The 17,093-nt window shown below is 41.0% G+C and overlaps 1 protein-coding gene across 2 annotated transcripts in view; it reads left to right on the top strand.

Moving 5' to 3' along the window:
* DYRK1B (dual specificity tyrosine phosphorylation regulated kinase 1B) overlaps positions 1-17,093 on the top strand; it is a 40,221-nt gene that overhangs the window by 15,213 nt on the left and 7,915 nt on the right. The window contains exon 1 of one of the 2 annotated variants that reach the window (XM_035119928.3): positions 7,580-7,867. The exons of the other annotated variant lie outside the window; for it this stretch is intronic. Coding sequence (XP_034975819.1) covers positions 7,741-7,867 — 127 coding nt within the window. The 5' untranslated portion in view covers positions 7,580-7,740. Of the gene's footprint in view, positions 1-7,579; positions 7,868-17,093 lie in introns of those variants that run through there. 2 annotated transcript variants of the gene reach the window in all.

Below are 17,093 nucleotides of genomic sequence, written 5' to 3'. Positions count from 1 at the left end.
AAGGGAAAAAAATCCCTGTCTGTGGGGACTAGTGATTTAGATTGTGGCTCTGGTTGCTGAAGAGTACAAGGCTTCTAGGATTTTTCAGGATTATTATGTTAAACATCATCTGCACTGTAGGCTTCCCAAGCACATCAGAATAAATGCTATAGTCAGTGTTAGGAACAGTGCTTTTTTCTGGACACATACCACTAAACATTTGGTGAATCTAAGTTTGGCCTCATTGAGAGGCAGTATTTCAATATGAGTAGGAAAATGAGAGTACCCCTAAACATTTTTTTTAGGGGGGGGGAAGCACTGATTATGAAGACCAGGTAGTTTAACCCTGAGAATTATTGCCCCATGACTGGTAGTTCTTATGACTCCTGTACAATGCCCTTTTCTAAAGGAAGACTTGCTTGCTCAAGCTTCATAGCTACATATTACTACTAACGGAAAGTAGCAGGGAATAGGAATGTATAAATTTCCATTTCTGTATTCTCACTGGCCAGCCTACTTTAGGATAAAAGTGGTTGATTTGGATTTTCTCTTCTTCCTTTAAAAACAAATCATATTAGTTAACTAATATGGTTAACTAGTTAACTAATTTTGCTTTCTCAGGATTAGATCTGGGCAGTAGTCTTACCAGTGTGGCTTCCTTCCCACAAGGAAGTCTCAGTCTTATGTAGTCCTCTCTCCCGTCACATGCTCTGATTCCCTCCATTTCACAACACAGTTTTATCACTATTTGCAATTCTAGCTTGAGAGAGCAAGCACAAATCATAGTTTACCAGTTTGTGTGTAACAGCAAAGTATGGCAAAAAGATGATGTTCAGGAGGTGCAAATTTGGAGTGAGTATGCAGAGTTATGCTCTGGTTCGCCAGAAGCGGCTTTGTCATGCTGGTCACATGACCTGGAAGCTGTATGCCGGCTCCCTCGGCTAATAACAGGAGATGAGTGCCGCAACCCCAGAGTTGGTCACGACTGGACCTAATGGTCAGGGGTACCTTTACCTTTACCTTTTATGCGAGGTAGAAGCTTACTTGTATCTGAACCAGTCTTGTGTGAGCTAAGCTGAATACTGGCTCAGACATGACCAAATGGGGGCTTGAGACAGAAGCAACAGTGGAAAGTACGTAATCAAAATGCAAGGTCAATTCGCATAGAAAAGTAAAAGAGCTTGCAGAGCAGAATACAATTGACTTTTGTTATGCAAACTGGCAGTTTTACTAGAAGTCTATGTTAGAATAAACCTATTTTAATTCAGACAACAATAAATTAGGTTTATTTTTACTTGTTTTATTTATTCTGTCAATTTTGTTCTGATTTGCTTTAAATAGTTGACTTTTTTCAATGCTAGGCAATTCAATTCTTCAGGTCGGTGGGCTGGGATGCTCTGCTTGTAGTCCCACCAGGATTTGGAGACACGTAGAAGGGCCTTCTCTGTGGCAGGAGGATCTCTGGTTCTGGAATGATTCCTCCTTAGAAGTGGGCCTGTCTTCAACATTACTGGATTTCAGATGCCAATGGAAAACATTTAATGATTTGCTACTAAAAATACAAAACAAATGTTTTAGACTAGCTGGCCAGGCCACTAGCCTTTGACTGTGTCGACCACAGCAAACTATGGCAAGTTCTTAAAGAAATGGGAGTGCCTGATCACCTCATCTGTCTCCTGAGAAATCTCTATGTGGGACAAGAAGCTACAGTTAGAACTGGATATGGAACAACTGACTGGTTCAAAATTAAGAAAGGAGTACGACAAGGTTGTATATTGTCTCCCTGCTTATTTAACTTATATGCAGAATTCATCATGCGAAAGGCTGGACTAGATGAATCCCAAGCCGGAATTAAGATTGCCAGAAGAAATATCAACAACCTCAGATATGCAGATGACACAACCTTGATGGCAGAAAGTGAGGAGGAATTAAAGAACCTTTTAATGAGGGTGAAAGAGGATAGCGCAAAATATGGTCTGAAGCTCAACATAAAAAAAACCAAGATCATGGCCACTGGTCCCATCACCTCCTGGCAAATAGAAGGGGAAGAAATGGAGGCAGTGAGAGATTTTACTTTCTTGGGCTCCTTGATCACTGCAGATGGTGACAGCAGTCACGAAATCAAAAGACGCCTGCTTCTTGGGAGAAAAGCAATGACAAACCTAGACAGCATCTTAAAAAGCAGAGACATCACCTTGCCGACAAAGGTCCGTATAGTTAAAGCTATGGTTTTCCCAGTAGTGCTGTATGGAAGTGAGAGCTGGACCCATAAAGAAGGCTGATCGCCGAAGAATTGATGCTTTTGAATTATGGTGCTGGAGGAGACTCTTGAGAGTCCCATGGACTGCAAGAAGATCAAACCTATCCATTCTGAAGGAAATCAGCCCTGAGTGCTCACTGGAAGGACAGATCGTGAAGCTGAGGCTCCAATACTTTGGCCACCTCATGAGAAGAGAAGACTCCCTGGAAAAGACCTTGATGTTGGGAAAGATGGAGGGCACTAGGAGAAGGGGACGACAGAGGACGAGATGGTTGGACAGTGTTCTCAAAGCTACGAACATGAGTTTGACCAAACTGCGGGAGGCAGTGGAAGACAGGAGTGCCTGGCGTGCTATGGTCCATGGGGTCACGAAGAGTCGGACACGACTAAACGACTAAACAACAACAACTAAAGCTGGCCAGGCCACGCGTTGCTGTGGCTCATCCCTGTGATTCCCCCCACCCTGTCCCAATCCATGACCTATCCCGTCCCCTCCTGTCCCCAACCCACACCCAGGCGAGCCCCCACCTCCATTTGGCCTAGTCTGTAAAGGCGAGCCTCCATTAGGCCTAGTAGCTGCAGTACCAGTGTAGCCTCTGATAGAGCGCCAAGGTTTTCTAGCTGTAGTACCAGTGTAGCCACCGCTAGAGGGCGCTGTGTTGCAACCTCTTCTGTCTTCTATTTCCCAGCTTCCTCGGCCCTCTGTGTTCAGGGTTCCAAACCAATGGGTTTTACCTGGTTTTCGTGGCACAGGTGTGACATGTGGCCAATCTATGTGCATGGAAACACTCGCCTATACCCATGTACATTATGGTCATACATTTAATTTTTATATCAGTTAAGTACGTATTCATTTTAAATTAACCATTCAAATTTCATTTTTACATTTTACAACAATAAATAACTCCTTCCTAAGACTATTAATCCAGATCAAGTAAACTTCCTAAAAATTACATTCTTTAAAAAAATTATCAAAATAATTCATTTTGCAAGCTCATTCTCTATTTTCTCTTTGTTCCAATAAGTTAGCTTTGCCATTAATCATTTTTCCAGCAGTTTATTTACCAATTGTTGAGGTTCTTCCTTTTCCAGGTCTGTGCAATTAAGATTTTAGTTGCCATTAATAGGTAGTGAATTAACTCTTTCTACTTTCAATCCAATATCCTTTACAGATCAATTAAAATGCTTTCATGTTTGCAATTACTGTAATTTTTAAAATTTATATATCTTTTTAGCTCTGTGTACTGTATGGTGCTCTTATGTTTGAAATACATTGTCCAGAGTCTTTCCCTGGGTGATTAATGTCTTTATGGCCCTCATTCCCAAGCTACCTGTATTCCAAAAAATGTATAGACTATGTACCAGACCTGGGGTTTTTATAAACATTGCTATTTGGGCTGAGTAATAAAATGCATAGCAACTCTTAAAGTTTTGGTGTGAAGAAATCCTCAAAATAGTACCTCCTGATACTGGAGTCATATGCTCTGGCTGCCATCTTCTTGCATAACACTTCCACTTTTGCATGTGGTGGATGTGGATTTTCTTTTTTCTTTTTTTTATAGATATTTATTGGTTTTCACAATAGAAAAAGGGATTACATAGAAAGGGTGGGGGAAAGATGAATACAAAAAAAAGCAAAAATACAAAAATCAAGAAAACAGAAAAAACCACAGAAAAAAGTAAAAAACCATATAACTTATCTTTATCACAATGTATATTAGGACCTCCTCGGGTTCCCGTCCCTGTGTTTCTCAAACACATTTCTAATTTAGCAAATTCTACCTCTAAATCTTCACTTTTAATACAAACTTTCTTATTTTCTATTCTAAAATAAACCTCTTTTACCTAATCCACAGATTTATTTACCACTTAATTTCTATTCTTAAAATATTACTTTAGCATAATTTTTTAAATACAATTTAAAATCTTTCCACTCCTCTTCAATTGCTTGTTCTCCCTGGTTGCGGATTCGTCCGGTCATCTCTGCCAGTTCCATGAATTCCATCATCTTCATCTGCCATTCATCAATCGTTGGTAACGTTTGCTGCTTCCAGTATTTAGCAATCAAAAGTCTCGTTGCTGCGGTGGCATACATGAAAAAAGATACCTTTCTCTTGGGAATCTCCTTCCCTACAATGCCCACTAGGAATGCCTCTGGTTTCTTCGCAAATGTGCCTTTTAGCACTTTCTTAAGTTCATTATAAATCTTATTCCAGAAGTCATTCACCAGTGGACATGTCCACCACATGTGGTAAAATGAACCTATTTCTTTCTTGCATTTCCAACATTTATCATCGTTGTTGTGGTAGATCTTTGCTAGCTTTTCTGGTGTAAGGTACCATCTATACATCATTTTCATTATATTCTCTTTTAATAAACTACACGCAGTAAACTTAAGATTTTCCTTCCACAACTTCTCCCAATCCTCTATCATGATATTATGTCCCACATCCTTTGCCCACAAAATCATAGCATTTTTAGTTTGTTCGTCTTTTGTATGCCATTCCAGCAGCAATTTATACATTCTCGAAAGTATTTTCACCTTAGGTTCTAACAATTCTGTTTCCACCTTTGACCTCTCAGTTTGGAAACCAATTACTCTATCCATTTTAAACACTTCATTTATCTGATGGTATTGGAGCCAATCATCTAATTTACTTTTCAACTCCTCATATGTTTTTAATTTAAATTGGTCTCCATCTTGAATCAGCAAATCTCTATATTTCAACCAACCGGTCTCCATATTTAATCTTTTACGAGCCTTGGCCTCCAAAGGCGAGAGCCAATTTGGCGTTTTTCTTTCTAATAAGTCTTTATATCTGGACCAAACCTTGAACAGTGAATTTCTAACAATGTGTCTTTTAAAACTTCCATGGGCCTTAACCTTATCATACCACACATATGCATGCCAACCATGAACATTATCATAACCTTCTAGGTCCAAAATATCGGCGTTTTCTAATGTAAACCATTCTTTCAACCAGCAAAAGGCAGCTGCTTCATAATAAATTTTAAGATCAGGTAGAGAGAAGCCTCCTCTTTGTTTGTCATCAGTCAATATCTTATATTTAATTCTTGGCTTCTTCCCTTGCCATATAAATTTTGATAGCACCTTTTGCCATTCTTTAAAACAACTCAACTTTTCAATTATTGGTAATGATTGAAATAGAAACAGCATCTTTGGCAATACATTCATCTTAATCGTTGCTATACGGCCCAACAAAGACAATTTCAGGTTGGTCCACGTTTCTAAATCCTTCTTAACTTCATTCCATACTTTCACATAATTGTCCTTAAACAAATTTAAATTTTTTGCAGTCATATACACACCAAGGTATTTCACTTTTTTAACAAAAGATAAACCAGTTGTTTCTTGCAATTTCTCTCTCTCTTCCTTATTCAAGTTTTTATCTAATACTTTAGTTTTTGATTTATTCAGTTTGAAACCCTACCCTTCCAAACTCTTGAATAACTTCCAGAGCCCTCTGTACACTGGACTCTGGATCTTGTAAGGTTAACACCAAGTCATCAGCAAAGGCTTTAAGTTTGTATTGTCTCTTCCCTACAGTTACACCTTTTATTTCATCGTCTTTTCTAATCCTGTCAAGCAGGACTTCCAGGACCGATATAAAAAGCAGAGGAGAGAGAGGACACCCTTGTCTTGTACCTTTCTCAATTCTAATCTCATCTGACACCATATTGTTCACAATTATCTTAGCTTTTTGATCTGAATAGATTGCTTTTACTCCATTCAAAAATCCACTGCCCATTCCCATTTTTTCTAAATTTCTTTTTAAAAATAGCCAAGAAATATCAAACGCCTTTTCCGCATCTATAAACATAAAAATGGCTTTTTTGTTTATCTTCTGCTCCAGCATTTCCAGAATATCAACTATATTCCTAATATTGTCTTTCAAATGCCTCCCCGGAAGTAAGCCAGCTTGATCTTGATGAATAAAGTCTTTCAAAACCTTTTTCAATCTGGAAGCTAAGATGTTTGCAAATATTTTATAATCCACATTAAGTAATGATATTGGGCGATAATTCTTAACTTGCGTTCTATCCGTATCTGGTTTTGGTATCAGAGTAATGTAGGCCTCTTTCCAAGATTCGGGGGCCTCTCCTCCGTTCAAAATTTCATTGCATAAATCTTTCAAAGGTTGTACTAACCAGTCTTTCATTGTCTTATAATATGCATCTGTCAAACCATCCGGTCCTGGGGTCTTGCCCGACTGCATTTGTTGTATAGCATATTCCACTTCTTGCGTTGATATCTGTTGGGAAAGTAGGGATTTGTTCTCTTCTGGGATTTTATGCAGCCCAAATTTGTCCACGAATTGCTCCACTTCCTCTTTATTTTGATTTTCTTGTTTGTACAATTGTTTAAAGTACTTCTGAAAAGCTTTTTGTATCTCTGTCGGGTGTTCCAGATGTTTTCCATCTTGCACTAAACTTACAATAGTATTCAATTTCTGCCTCTTCTTCAATTGGATTTTCATGGTGATGGGAGCAGCGTGAGCTAAAAGGAGCCAAAAGGATGATGGTTTGATGGTTCTGGAATCAAAAGCTTAGTTATACAAGTATCAGTGCAGTGGACAATGGCTTGCTCTGATTTGAAAAGACACCAGAGTTTCAGTCAAAGATTGAATATTGCCTCATTTAGATATTTAATGAGACTGATTGTTGGGGAAGGGGGAGATCCATTGTAAAATACTGTATTTGCCTGTCAGAAAGCATGATTGGTTTTTTAGTCAGGGAAGCCGTTAGCCATCCCATCCACCCCCCAAAACACACACACATCTCTCAGAATGAATGTCTGAAACTATTATTCCAGTGGTGGTTTTTTCCAGGTGGCCTAGTTACTAGGAGAATGGGGTCTGGAAATTTATGCTAACATCACCACCACCCTGCAAAAACCTCACAAAATGATTACATGTTCATAAAGATACTGAAACTGCATTCTTTATGTTACTATTTTTTTTCTACAAAAATAGTGATAACATGCGGTCAGTTTAGACTCCTGTCCCACATTCCTCTTTTCTCTAAGGATTTAGCAGAAACAGCTTGTTCAGTGACCATTCAAGTTTTTAGAAACCAGCACCAATGAGTTAATTCCTTTGGGAAAGTTCAAAGAGGCAAACAGTGGCCTGGAGGTAACATTTTAGAAAAGAGGAGTTTGGAATTGGCACGTTTCAGCCCCTCTCCTTAGTGGTTTCTCTGGCCTGCATTTGGAAACCTTTTGTCAGCTGTTCCTCTGATCAGTTTCCACTTGGCCATGGCATGTAACCAGCTGTTTGCTTTGATCCAGCCAAGAGAGCATTCCACGCCCGCTGACCTTCCATAGCCTCTGCAATGACAGCTGTGTAGCACTGCTTTCTGCTTAGTGGCTTTAAGACTCTCGGGAGCACAACCTGGGCGAGCAACAGCCAAAAAGTGGACTTCAGCGAACAGCTTTCCATGGTGTGGACTTGAGTAGATGTTGTGGTTAGATAGCTTTTCCCATGGTGATCCCCTCCAGCACTGAAACCCATCTCAATACGATGCTGCTGACATTGCAAACGCATTGGGCCCGACAGGAGCCTTCCTGCTTTCTGCCCTCAGCCTGCTACAACAGGAAAATGGTCACAGGTAGGGACCATGTGTGGCAACTGAGAAAATACTGATTATCTGATCATATATGTCTTTGTTCTAAGCTATGAGGCCAAGAGCAGCAACTTAGGGAGACTTGGCAGAGAACTAGAAAGAAGCTGGAGGACTATTATGCACTGTAGATGGGAGAGGGAGGTTGTTGTCTCATTTAAGTGTTAATGGGCTTAGGTGAAATCTGAAAATACCCTGGGGAAGAAGACCAAGAAATCTAGGGTTTGGGCTTGGGTGGTTTTTAAAAAAATATGTTGAATACCTTTGCTTGGAACACAAGGTGTGGTTTTTCTTCAGTGGTTCAAGAATGAGACTCTGGGAAGGAGTAAGTCTTTGGGGCTACATGAGCTATGTGACTGAGTTAGGATAAGTTTTTAATAGTGAATACATACGCAAACACATATAAGGAGCATGCTTATAGCTACAATCTTTGCATAGATGATGCCTGAGTTTCATGCACAGTTTTGGTACCCTTTGAATCATTGTATCTTGATGGTTGTAGAGATCTGTAGGGAATTACAGTAGCTGTTATCTTTGTGGATTAGGGAATTGCATGTTTTACTAAAAGGGAAGTGGAAATGTACTTTAAATTAATCTGTGACCCTTTCTTTTATAAATGAAAATGCCTTAAAAGAGAAGCAGAGCTACAGGCAAAGAGCAAAATTATATCTCTTGGCTTTGAAACTTAAATGAAAAATCTAAGACCAAATCTTCATATATGTCAACCTGAGTCTGCATGTAGAAAATAGAATGTGCCCTGGACTCTGTTGGCATTTTTACTTTCACATATAGTCACTTACCGCTGATTTTAGGAACTCTAGATTTAATGTTGATAATAAATTATGCAAGTGCCTGCGTGAGATTTCATATGATTTTCAGGGGGGGGGGTCAAGGATTGGAGAAATGAAAGATGAGAGGGGATGGAGAATGGAGGACCAGTGGCTTTTGGCGGGGAAGAGAAGAGGGAATATGAGCCATAGGAGCTGAGCAAGGCAGAGCACAATTCTAGAGGGTTCATTTGGCACTGCCTGTATACTTCTAAGCTTTGCTCCTCAGCTATAACGGCTGAAAAAACTGCTCTTAAGCATTGGAAACTGAACTGCTCAGAATACCAAGTTCCAAACTATGCCTGACAAACTCAGGCATATTGGAATGGTACATAGCCCTCTTTATTAATAAAGACATCAATCCTGGGGAAATGGGGGTTGTCAACCCTTTAGGCCCATGGGCACATTGGCATACTGGAGAAACTGTTGTGGGCACCACACACACCCTGCAACCAAGCACCCCCTGCAACCTGTTCTATTGGCTACAATGGAAAGATTCTTTCAAGTCTAATATCAGTGGGCAGCGGGGGCGGACCCTGTGGACACTAGGAAAGGCAAGCACATGTGTGCCCACAAGCACCATATTAGGAACACCTGATTTAAAGATAGATGTTGTAGCTCTTCATTGTGAGAAGAGGCTTGGGAGAGTCAGGCTGAGCTGCAGAGGAACTTCCACAACTTGCTTCTGAGGGAAAACTTGTGATGTCACATGCTTATTAAACCCCACATTGTTTTTATTTGTGCCAGCCTCCGGTTGGGAAGTGGGCCTGTCTCTTTTTAGACCCTTAGTTAAATAAATAAGGAATATGATGTCAGTAGCCTTGCACTTCTTTGCCATAAATTGTACTCAACTAGTCTGTCCATAAAGGGCAGAAGCCCAGCTTTGAAACCCTTCCATTAATTAACTAGCCATGTTAATAAGCATGCAGCTGCAGCCAGCTTGGTGTTAGAGCGGTGCTGTGTTGCCAGGAATTGGATCTAGTGGGACCTCAAGCAAGCACTTTCTGCCAAGTTGGTACTGTACTGAGTTTTGTGCCTCCATGTAGCAGACCTAGGAATAGAAACCATTAGCTCTCTCTGCCTGTGTGCTGCTGTACTTCATTCCAGCCACTCTAACATGTCCTTTCCACAGCTAAGAATAGTACCTAGTAGTTCTGATGGTTGCCGAGGCACCAGCAATAGTAATAAAATTGCATTTTATGTACAAACTGAGCACTGTCTAGGCCAGCAATACAGTACCTATATTTCTAAAAGAGCAAATTTCCCCCTGGTGGAGAGCAGCCAGAAGCACAAGTAGGAGGAAAGCTGTGTAACTCGAAACACAAATTTTGTAGGTGTTAAAGATACATATTTTTGAATTGTTCCACAGTGTTGTAGGGGTCATGCTTCAGACTCAGGTTTTCTTGGGGGTCTCCCATCTTGCTAGTGTGCTATGATGCAGAGAACCAGTGTGGTCCAATGGCTAAAGTGCTAGGTTGGATGTGGGAGTCCCTGTTCAAATCCCTGTCCAGCTATGGTTTCTACACTGGACATATCACTATAGTCTCCCATCCTGCATCACAGGATTTGGAAAAATATAAAAATGCAAATTGTTTTGAGCTCATGTTTCTCTGGTAGGATATAAGTGAACTAAACTGAAGTTGTCAATTGTTAGGCCCAGTTAGGCCACTGCTACCTCACAGCCTAAATATTTGGCAGCATAATCTGTAAGACCTGGGCTGGTTCTTCTAGCCTGACTCCTCTTCATCTTCATTCACTCTTTATAATATGTGCTATATGAATCTGGGTGCTAGCTCCAACTTCCATGGGTAAATTAAAACTGACTGCCTAGTAAAATGGAAATTGTTGTTGTTGTTTAGTCGTTTAGTCGTGTCCGACTCTTCGTGACCCCATGGACCATAGCACGCCAGGCACTCCTGTCTTGCACTGCCTCCCGCAGTTTGGTCAAACTCATGTTCGTAGCTTCGAGAACACTGTCCAACCATCTTGTCCTCTGTCGTCCCCTTCTCCTAGTGCCCTCAATCTTTCCCAACATCAGGGTCTTTTCCAAGGATTCTTCTCTTCTCATGAGGTGGCCAAAGTATTGGAGCCTCAGCTTCACGATCTGTCCTTCTAGGGAGCACTCAGGGCTGATTTCCTTAAGAATGGATAGGTTTGATCTTCTTGCAGTCCATGGGACTCTCAAGAGTCTCCTCCAGCACCATAATTCAAAAGCATCAATTCTTCGGCGATCAGCCTTCTTTATGGTCCAGCTCTCACTTCCATACATCACTACTGGGAAAACCATAGCTTTAACTATACGGACCTTTGTCGGCAAAGTGATGTCTCTGCTTTTTAAGATGCTGTCTAGGTTTGTCATTGCTTTTCTCCCAAGAAGCAGGCGTCTTTTAATTTCGTGACTGCTGTCACCATCTGCAGTGATCAAGGAGCCCAAGAAAGTAAAATCTCTCACTGCCTCCATTTCTTCCCCTTCTATTTGCCAGGAGGTGATGGGACCAGTGGCCATGATCTTGGTTTTTTTGATGTTGAGCTTCAGACCATATTTTGCGCTCTCCTCTTTCACCCTCATTAAAAGGTTCTTTAATTCCTCCTCGCTTTCTGCCATCAAGGTTGTGTCATCTGCATATCTGAGGTTGTTGATATTTCTTCCGGCAATCTTAATTCCGGCTTGGGATTCATCTAGTCCAGCCTTTCGCATGATGAATTCTGCATATAAGTTAAATAAGCAGGGAGACAATATACAACCTTGTCGTACTCCTTTCCCAATTTTGAACCAATCAGTTGTTCCATAAAATGGAAATAGTGATAGTGATATGTCAGATGGCTTTAAAGAGTGTTTAGACAAATTATCAATGCCTACTAGCCATGATGGAGATAGTATGACTTTACCAGTTGCTGGGGATCACAAGTAGGGCTGGGCGATATCTGGTTTTCAGTATCACAATACATCATCAACTAAACATCACAATATCTTGATATATCACAATAAATATTCATGGCAGCGGAGGACTTTGTGGGCATCCTCACAGCCGTGGAGGGCCTCGCCGCGCCTTTCCTTGGTGGTTGAGGGCTTTAAAATGTAAGGAAGTAGTAGATTTAATAAAAATATTAAATAAACTCCCATATAATATATTTAATATATTTTCAACAAATTTAAGAATAGTTCACATGATTTACTAGTCAAGTTGCATCTGCTTCCACACTCAGAGGTCTAAGTGGAATCAATGCATGCACTGATCCCAGGGAGATTCATGCACAAGGTGGTTACAAACTGCTATCTGTATACAGGTAACTCACAATTTGTGCACCTTTAACTTGTACAAATTCAGCTTTACACGCTTAGCAATTTTAGAAAATTAAAAAGGGGATGGAAAGAGGGCAGTTGTCTGGGGGGAAAGGCTTTGGCAATCCCACCCACCATTGAACCCAATGTGTTTTGACTATATATACACTATTTTGGCTTTACATGCCATCCCTGAAACATAACCCACCCCTGCATAAGTTGAGCGTTGCCTGTATTGTTTCAAGTTGTTAGGTAAAATCAGTGATTAACAGCATATAATACTGTAAAGGTACAACTTCATTGGCGCCTTGCCAGTAGAAGTAGAATATAAATTTAAATAAATGCATTAGCAACATGACTAATCGCCCACTGTATGTGGTGACTACATGCTGCATTAATGTGTGAACCAGCCCCTATGTTTTGACTGCTGAGTAATGCTTATGCTGCTTGAGGATGATTACATAAAGAAATTGTGAGGCCACAGTGTAATCGTTTAGCAATAAATTATATTACTATGAGTCCCAGAAAATAGTTTAAGAGCATCTGATGCTTCAACTACTTAAGATTTTCATTTGTATTATTATTAATAATAATCATAATAACAATAATTTTATTATTTATATGCCACCCATTTGACTGGGTTGCCCCAGCCACTCTGTGCAGCTAACAATATAATATTAAAAACACAGTGCACAAGTGAAACATACGATGAAAGGTTGAGTATTTGTGGAGGGAGGGCCTGTATATTGTACTGGCCCTTAACATGTGTAATGGGTCTTTGTGGAAGGATAGACTGTGCTTTGGTGAGCTTGAAGGCAATAGTGTCCCTAAATACAGTGCTTGGCTTTTACCTCGTTGAGGTGAATTACAGCCATGGTTCAGTAACAGAGCACATGCTTTGCATGAATAGGGTTCTGAGTTCAAATCCTGCCTGTGGGCTGGGAAAACTGGCCTGTCAGTCACCAATCCTTGGTGACCAGAGGTAGCAGGCCCATTTTAAGAAAGTTATATGGGCACCAGTCACAAAATTGCTGCCATGGGGGCATGGCATAACACAAAATTAGAGAGAATCCAGTCATTGTCGCTTCACTCCCACCTACTGAACAACCTCATGCTACCTGCGGGAAGTCAGCAGTGTTCTGCTGGCCCTGGTTGTTGACATCATACAATCTTGACATCTTGCACATACAGACTGATTCTGTTGCTATCTAATAAGAACAGAGAGCATTCCCCATAACCAAAAAATATATAAAAGGTGGCCAGGCTACACTACACTACACTACACTACATCCATCCTTCCTTCTCTCTCTCTCTCTTAAACACATATTTCAACTATACACAATGACACATACATCTCTCCCTCTCTTTGCCCAAGTGCATCTCTCCATCTGTTTCACAGACCACATAAACACAGAGACTATACATTCACACACTCCTCACCCACTTCTTTCTTTCTCCCACAATCACAGCACAAACAGCTATCTCTCTCTCTCTCTCTCTCTCTCTCTCTCTCTCTCTCTCTCTCTCTCTCACACACACACACACACACACACACACACACACCCCTCACATATACCTCTGTCTGTCTGTCTCCTCAGTGCAGGATTGGCAACAAGCCCAAGACGCTCTGTGGTTTAGACCACAGCGCCACCCACATCTCTGTGCATCTCTACCTCTTTCACAGATCACCATTCGTTCATACCTCCTCCCTCCCTCCCTCCCTCCCTCCCTCCCTCCCTCCCTCCCTCCCTCCCTCCCTCACACATACATCTTTCCCTCTTTCTATGCCCAAGTGAACCTCTGTCAGTCAAGCATCCACGGGCAGCCTCTTCATGGGGTGAAGCAAGTGCCTGCCACCAGCTCTACATCACTGGCAGGCAACAAACCAAACAGGATGGGACACTCAGGGAATAGGAAAATGATTCCTGCCACCACAAAAAAAACCCAGAAATATAATGCAACAGGACTTACCCTTCCAGCTCCAGCAACTGCTCTACACTGTTCTGCCATCCCCTCTTCCTGCAAAATCCAAAAAATATTGAGGGTCTGTAACCTTGGGCCTGAGGACTCCAGAAAAAGCCTTCATGGGTGCTGGGCGACAGTACCCCAGAGTAGACAATACTGAACTGGAAGATTCAATGATCTGGGGTAGCTCAGTTGGTAGAGCATGAGACTCTTAATCTCAGAGTTGTGGGTTTGAGCCCCACGTTGGGCAAAAGATTCCAGCATTGCAGATGGTTGGACTAGATGATCCCCATGGTCCCTTCCAACTCTATGATTAGATTCTGTTCTTTCTGTTCTATGGTTTTTGATTTGTTCAGGGGGAAGTCAAGAGCTGCATTGATATGAGGCCTAAATTGTTCCCTCCTCCAGGCACTGGGTTCTGCCTTCCTCAAATGTGCTCCTGATTTTTTGCCTTGCTCCATGGAATTCCGTGGGAGCCGCTGAGAATAAAGTTCTGACATCCTAGATTGTAAAATCTATACTTGTGAAATGTGTGTCTGGAAGGGCAAGGTCTGTGCACATGGAAGGAGAGTCTGTGTTGCAGTGGCCCCTCAGGCCCTGTTAATGTGCGGCTCTGGGAATTGGCTTTTTAATTAAGTAGGTGTTCTTCGTAATAGAATTGGCTTGGAATAATAATAATAATAATAATAATAATAATAATAATACTGTAATTTATTATTTGTACCCCGCCCATCCGGCCAGTCACTCTGGGCAGCTTCCAACAAAGATTAAAATACATTAAAATGTCACACATTAAAAACTTCCCTAAACAGGGCTGCCTTCAGATGTCTTCTAAATGTCAGGTAGTTGTTTATCTCTTTGACATCTGATGGGAGGGCATTCCACAGGACGGGTGCCACTACCCAGAAGGCCCTCTGCCTGGTTCCCTGTAGCTTTGCTTCTCGCAGTGAGAGAACCACCAGAAGGCCCTCGGCGCTGGACCTCAGTGTCCAGGCAGAACAATGGGGGTAGAGATACTCCTTCAGGTATACTGGGCCGAGGCCATTTAGGGCTTTAAAGGTCAGCACCAGCACTTTGAATTGTGCTCAGAAACGTACTGGGAGCCAATGTAGGTCTCTCAGGACCGGTGTTATATGGTCTTGGCAGCTGCTCCCAGTCACCAGTCTAGCTGCTGAAGAAATAAGGAAATAGAAAAATACAGTTGAATAAAAATTAAACATACTGGAGAGAGAGGTACAGATCTGGGCTGTTGCATTCACCACCCCTCAGAGTAATTTAACGGTTTTTATTACTTAAGTAAATAATATTAGAAATGCTTTTTAAAAATAATAGTAGGCTTGGCTATTATTGAATTCTTAGCCAAGGGTACAGTGTGTGTGTTCTGGGATAGCAGAGAACATGACGCTGGTTGCAAAATTCAACATTGTGAGAACCTCGGATTTTGCTTTTTAAAAAAAAAAAAAAAAGCAAGAGTATACCTTAAAGGTTATCACATCATAGATTTTTTATTTTATTTATTTGTTGTAAGCAAACAGTATACACCATCATGTTTATGTAGTAATATTAGAACCTTAGTTAGCAGATCGTTTTTCCTGGAGGTTCACTTTGATAAGAAAGTTGTCTGTGGTAGGCCATCCCTTAAAAGTGGTTTGCTGGTAAGCTCCTGTTCCTACTGTTGCTTTTCATCCAGATCCCTCTCTTGGCTTTGGGACTAAAAATTAGTAGGGGAAAAATAACATACCTCAAAGGGCCAGACTTGGCCAAGGGGACCACATCATTTGATCCTTATCTTACAAGGAGATGAAAATTGGACACAAGTTGTACAAAATACCGTATTGGCCTGAATATAAGCTGCACCTTTAAAATTGGGAGGGGGGGAGGAAGAAAAAATACCCAAATATAAGCCGCTCCATTCTGCACTGCTCCTGGCTGCGTGGGGGCTGCGGGAGCTGCACTATGTTGCCAGCGGCCTTTCCAGTACCTCACTCTCTCCCATACCGGTTTTGGGAGAGAAGACGGGGGACTATGCGTGGGGTTGGCGCCGCTTTGCCGCGCTCCTGGCTGCATATCGTAAGGTCACAAATATAAGCCACACTTTAACTTTTCATGGTTGGAATTTGGGGGGAAAGTGACACTTATATTCAGGCCAATACAGTAATATAAATTTTAATGTAAAGAATGTATTCTAATAGATATGGGTGTGTATATCGGGGCAGAAGTGTCTGCAAAATGGAAATGTATGTCCTGGGCACCAGTAGCGTAAATTACGGTTTTGTATCTTTTGATTATTGTTTGTTTAGAGTATTTATAAACCATCCTTCACCAGATGGTGCCATGGTAGAAAATACCATATATATTAAAATGATAATTAACAGTATTTCAAAACTAAAACAGATAATAAAACAGACATTTTTTAAAAATACATGGCAACAGTAACTGAGTTAAACTGAATAAAAAAATTCCTTCAGTAGCACCTTAAAGACCAACTAAGTTTTTATTTTGGTATGAGCTTTCGTGTGCATGCACACTTCTTCAGATACGTATCTGAAGATACAGATACAGATATGTATCTGACGAAGTGTGCATGCACACGAAAGCTCATACCAAAATAAAAACTTAGTTGGTCTTTAAGGTGCTACTGAAGGAATTTTTTATTTTGTTTCGACGCAGACCAACACGGCTACCTACCTGTAACTTGAATTAAACTTAATTATTCCAAAAGGGGGAATAAATCTGTTTAGTAACCTGCAGTAAGAAAAGTTGACATATTCATAGCATAACCAGTGGAGAATTGCTCTTCTGGGGGGTGGAGCAAACTACAGATAGAAAGCATGTTAGAAACAGCACAGATATTGACTCCCAGTGGGCGCTGAGGGAATCCCTCTTTTTAACTACAGTGGTGCCTCGCTAGACGAATTCAATTCGTTCCACGGGTCAATTCTTATAACGAAAATTTCGCTAGCGAATCCCATAGGAATGCATTGAATTTTTTTAAGGAATTTTTTTTGCCCATAGGAACGCATTAATTGAATTTCAATGTATTTCCTATGGGAAACCGCGATTCGCTAGACAAATTTTTCGTAAAACGAATTCTTCTAGCGAGGCCACCTCCGCTAGAAAAATCCTTTCGTTAAGCAAA

Source organism: Zootoca vivipara, chromosome 6, assembly GCF_965207765.1.
Source record: "Zootoca vivipara chromosome 6, rZooViv2.hap1.1, whole genome shotgun sequence".
In the NCBI taxonomy this organism is placed as follows: domain Eukaryota; kingdom Metazoa; phylum Chordata; class Lepidosauria; order Squamata; family Lacertidae; genus Zootoca; species Zootoca vivipara.
The sequence above is the reverse complement of the archived record's forward strand: the minus strand, read 5'-3'. Positions and strand labels throughout refer to the sequence as shown.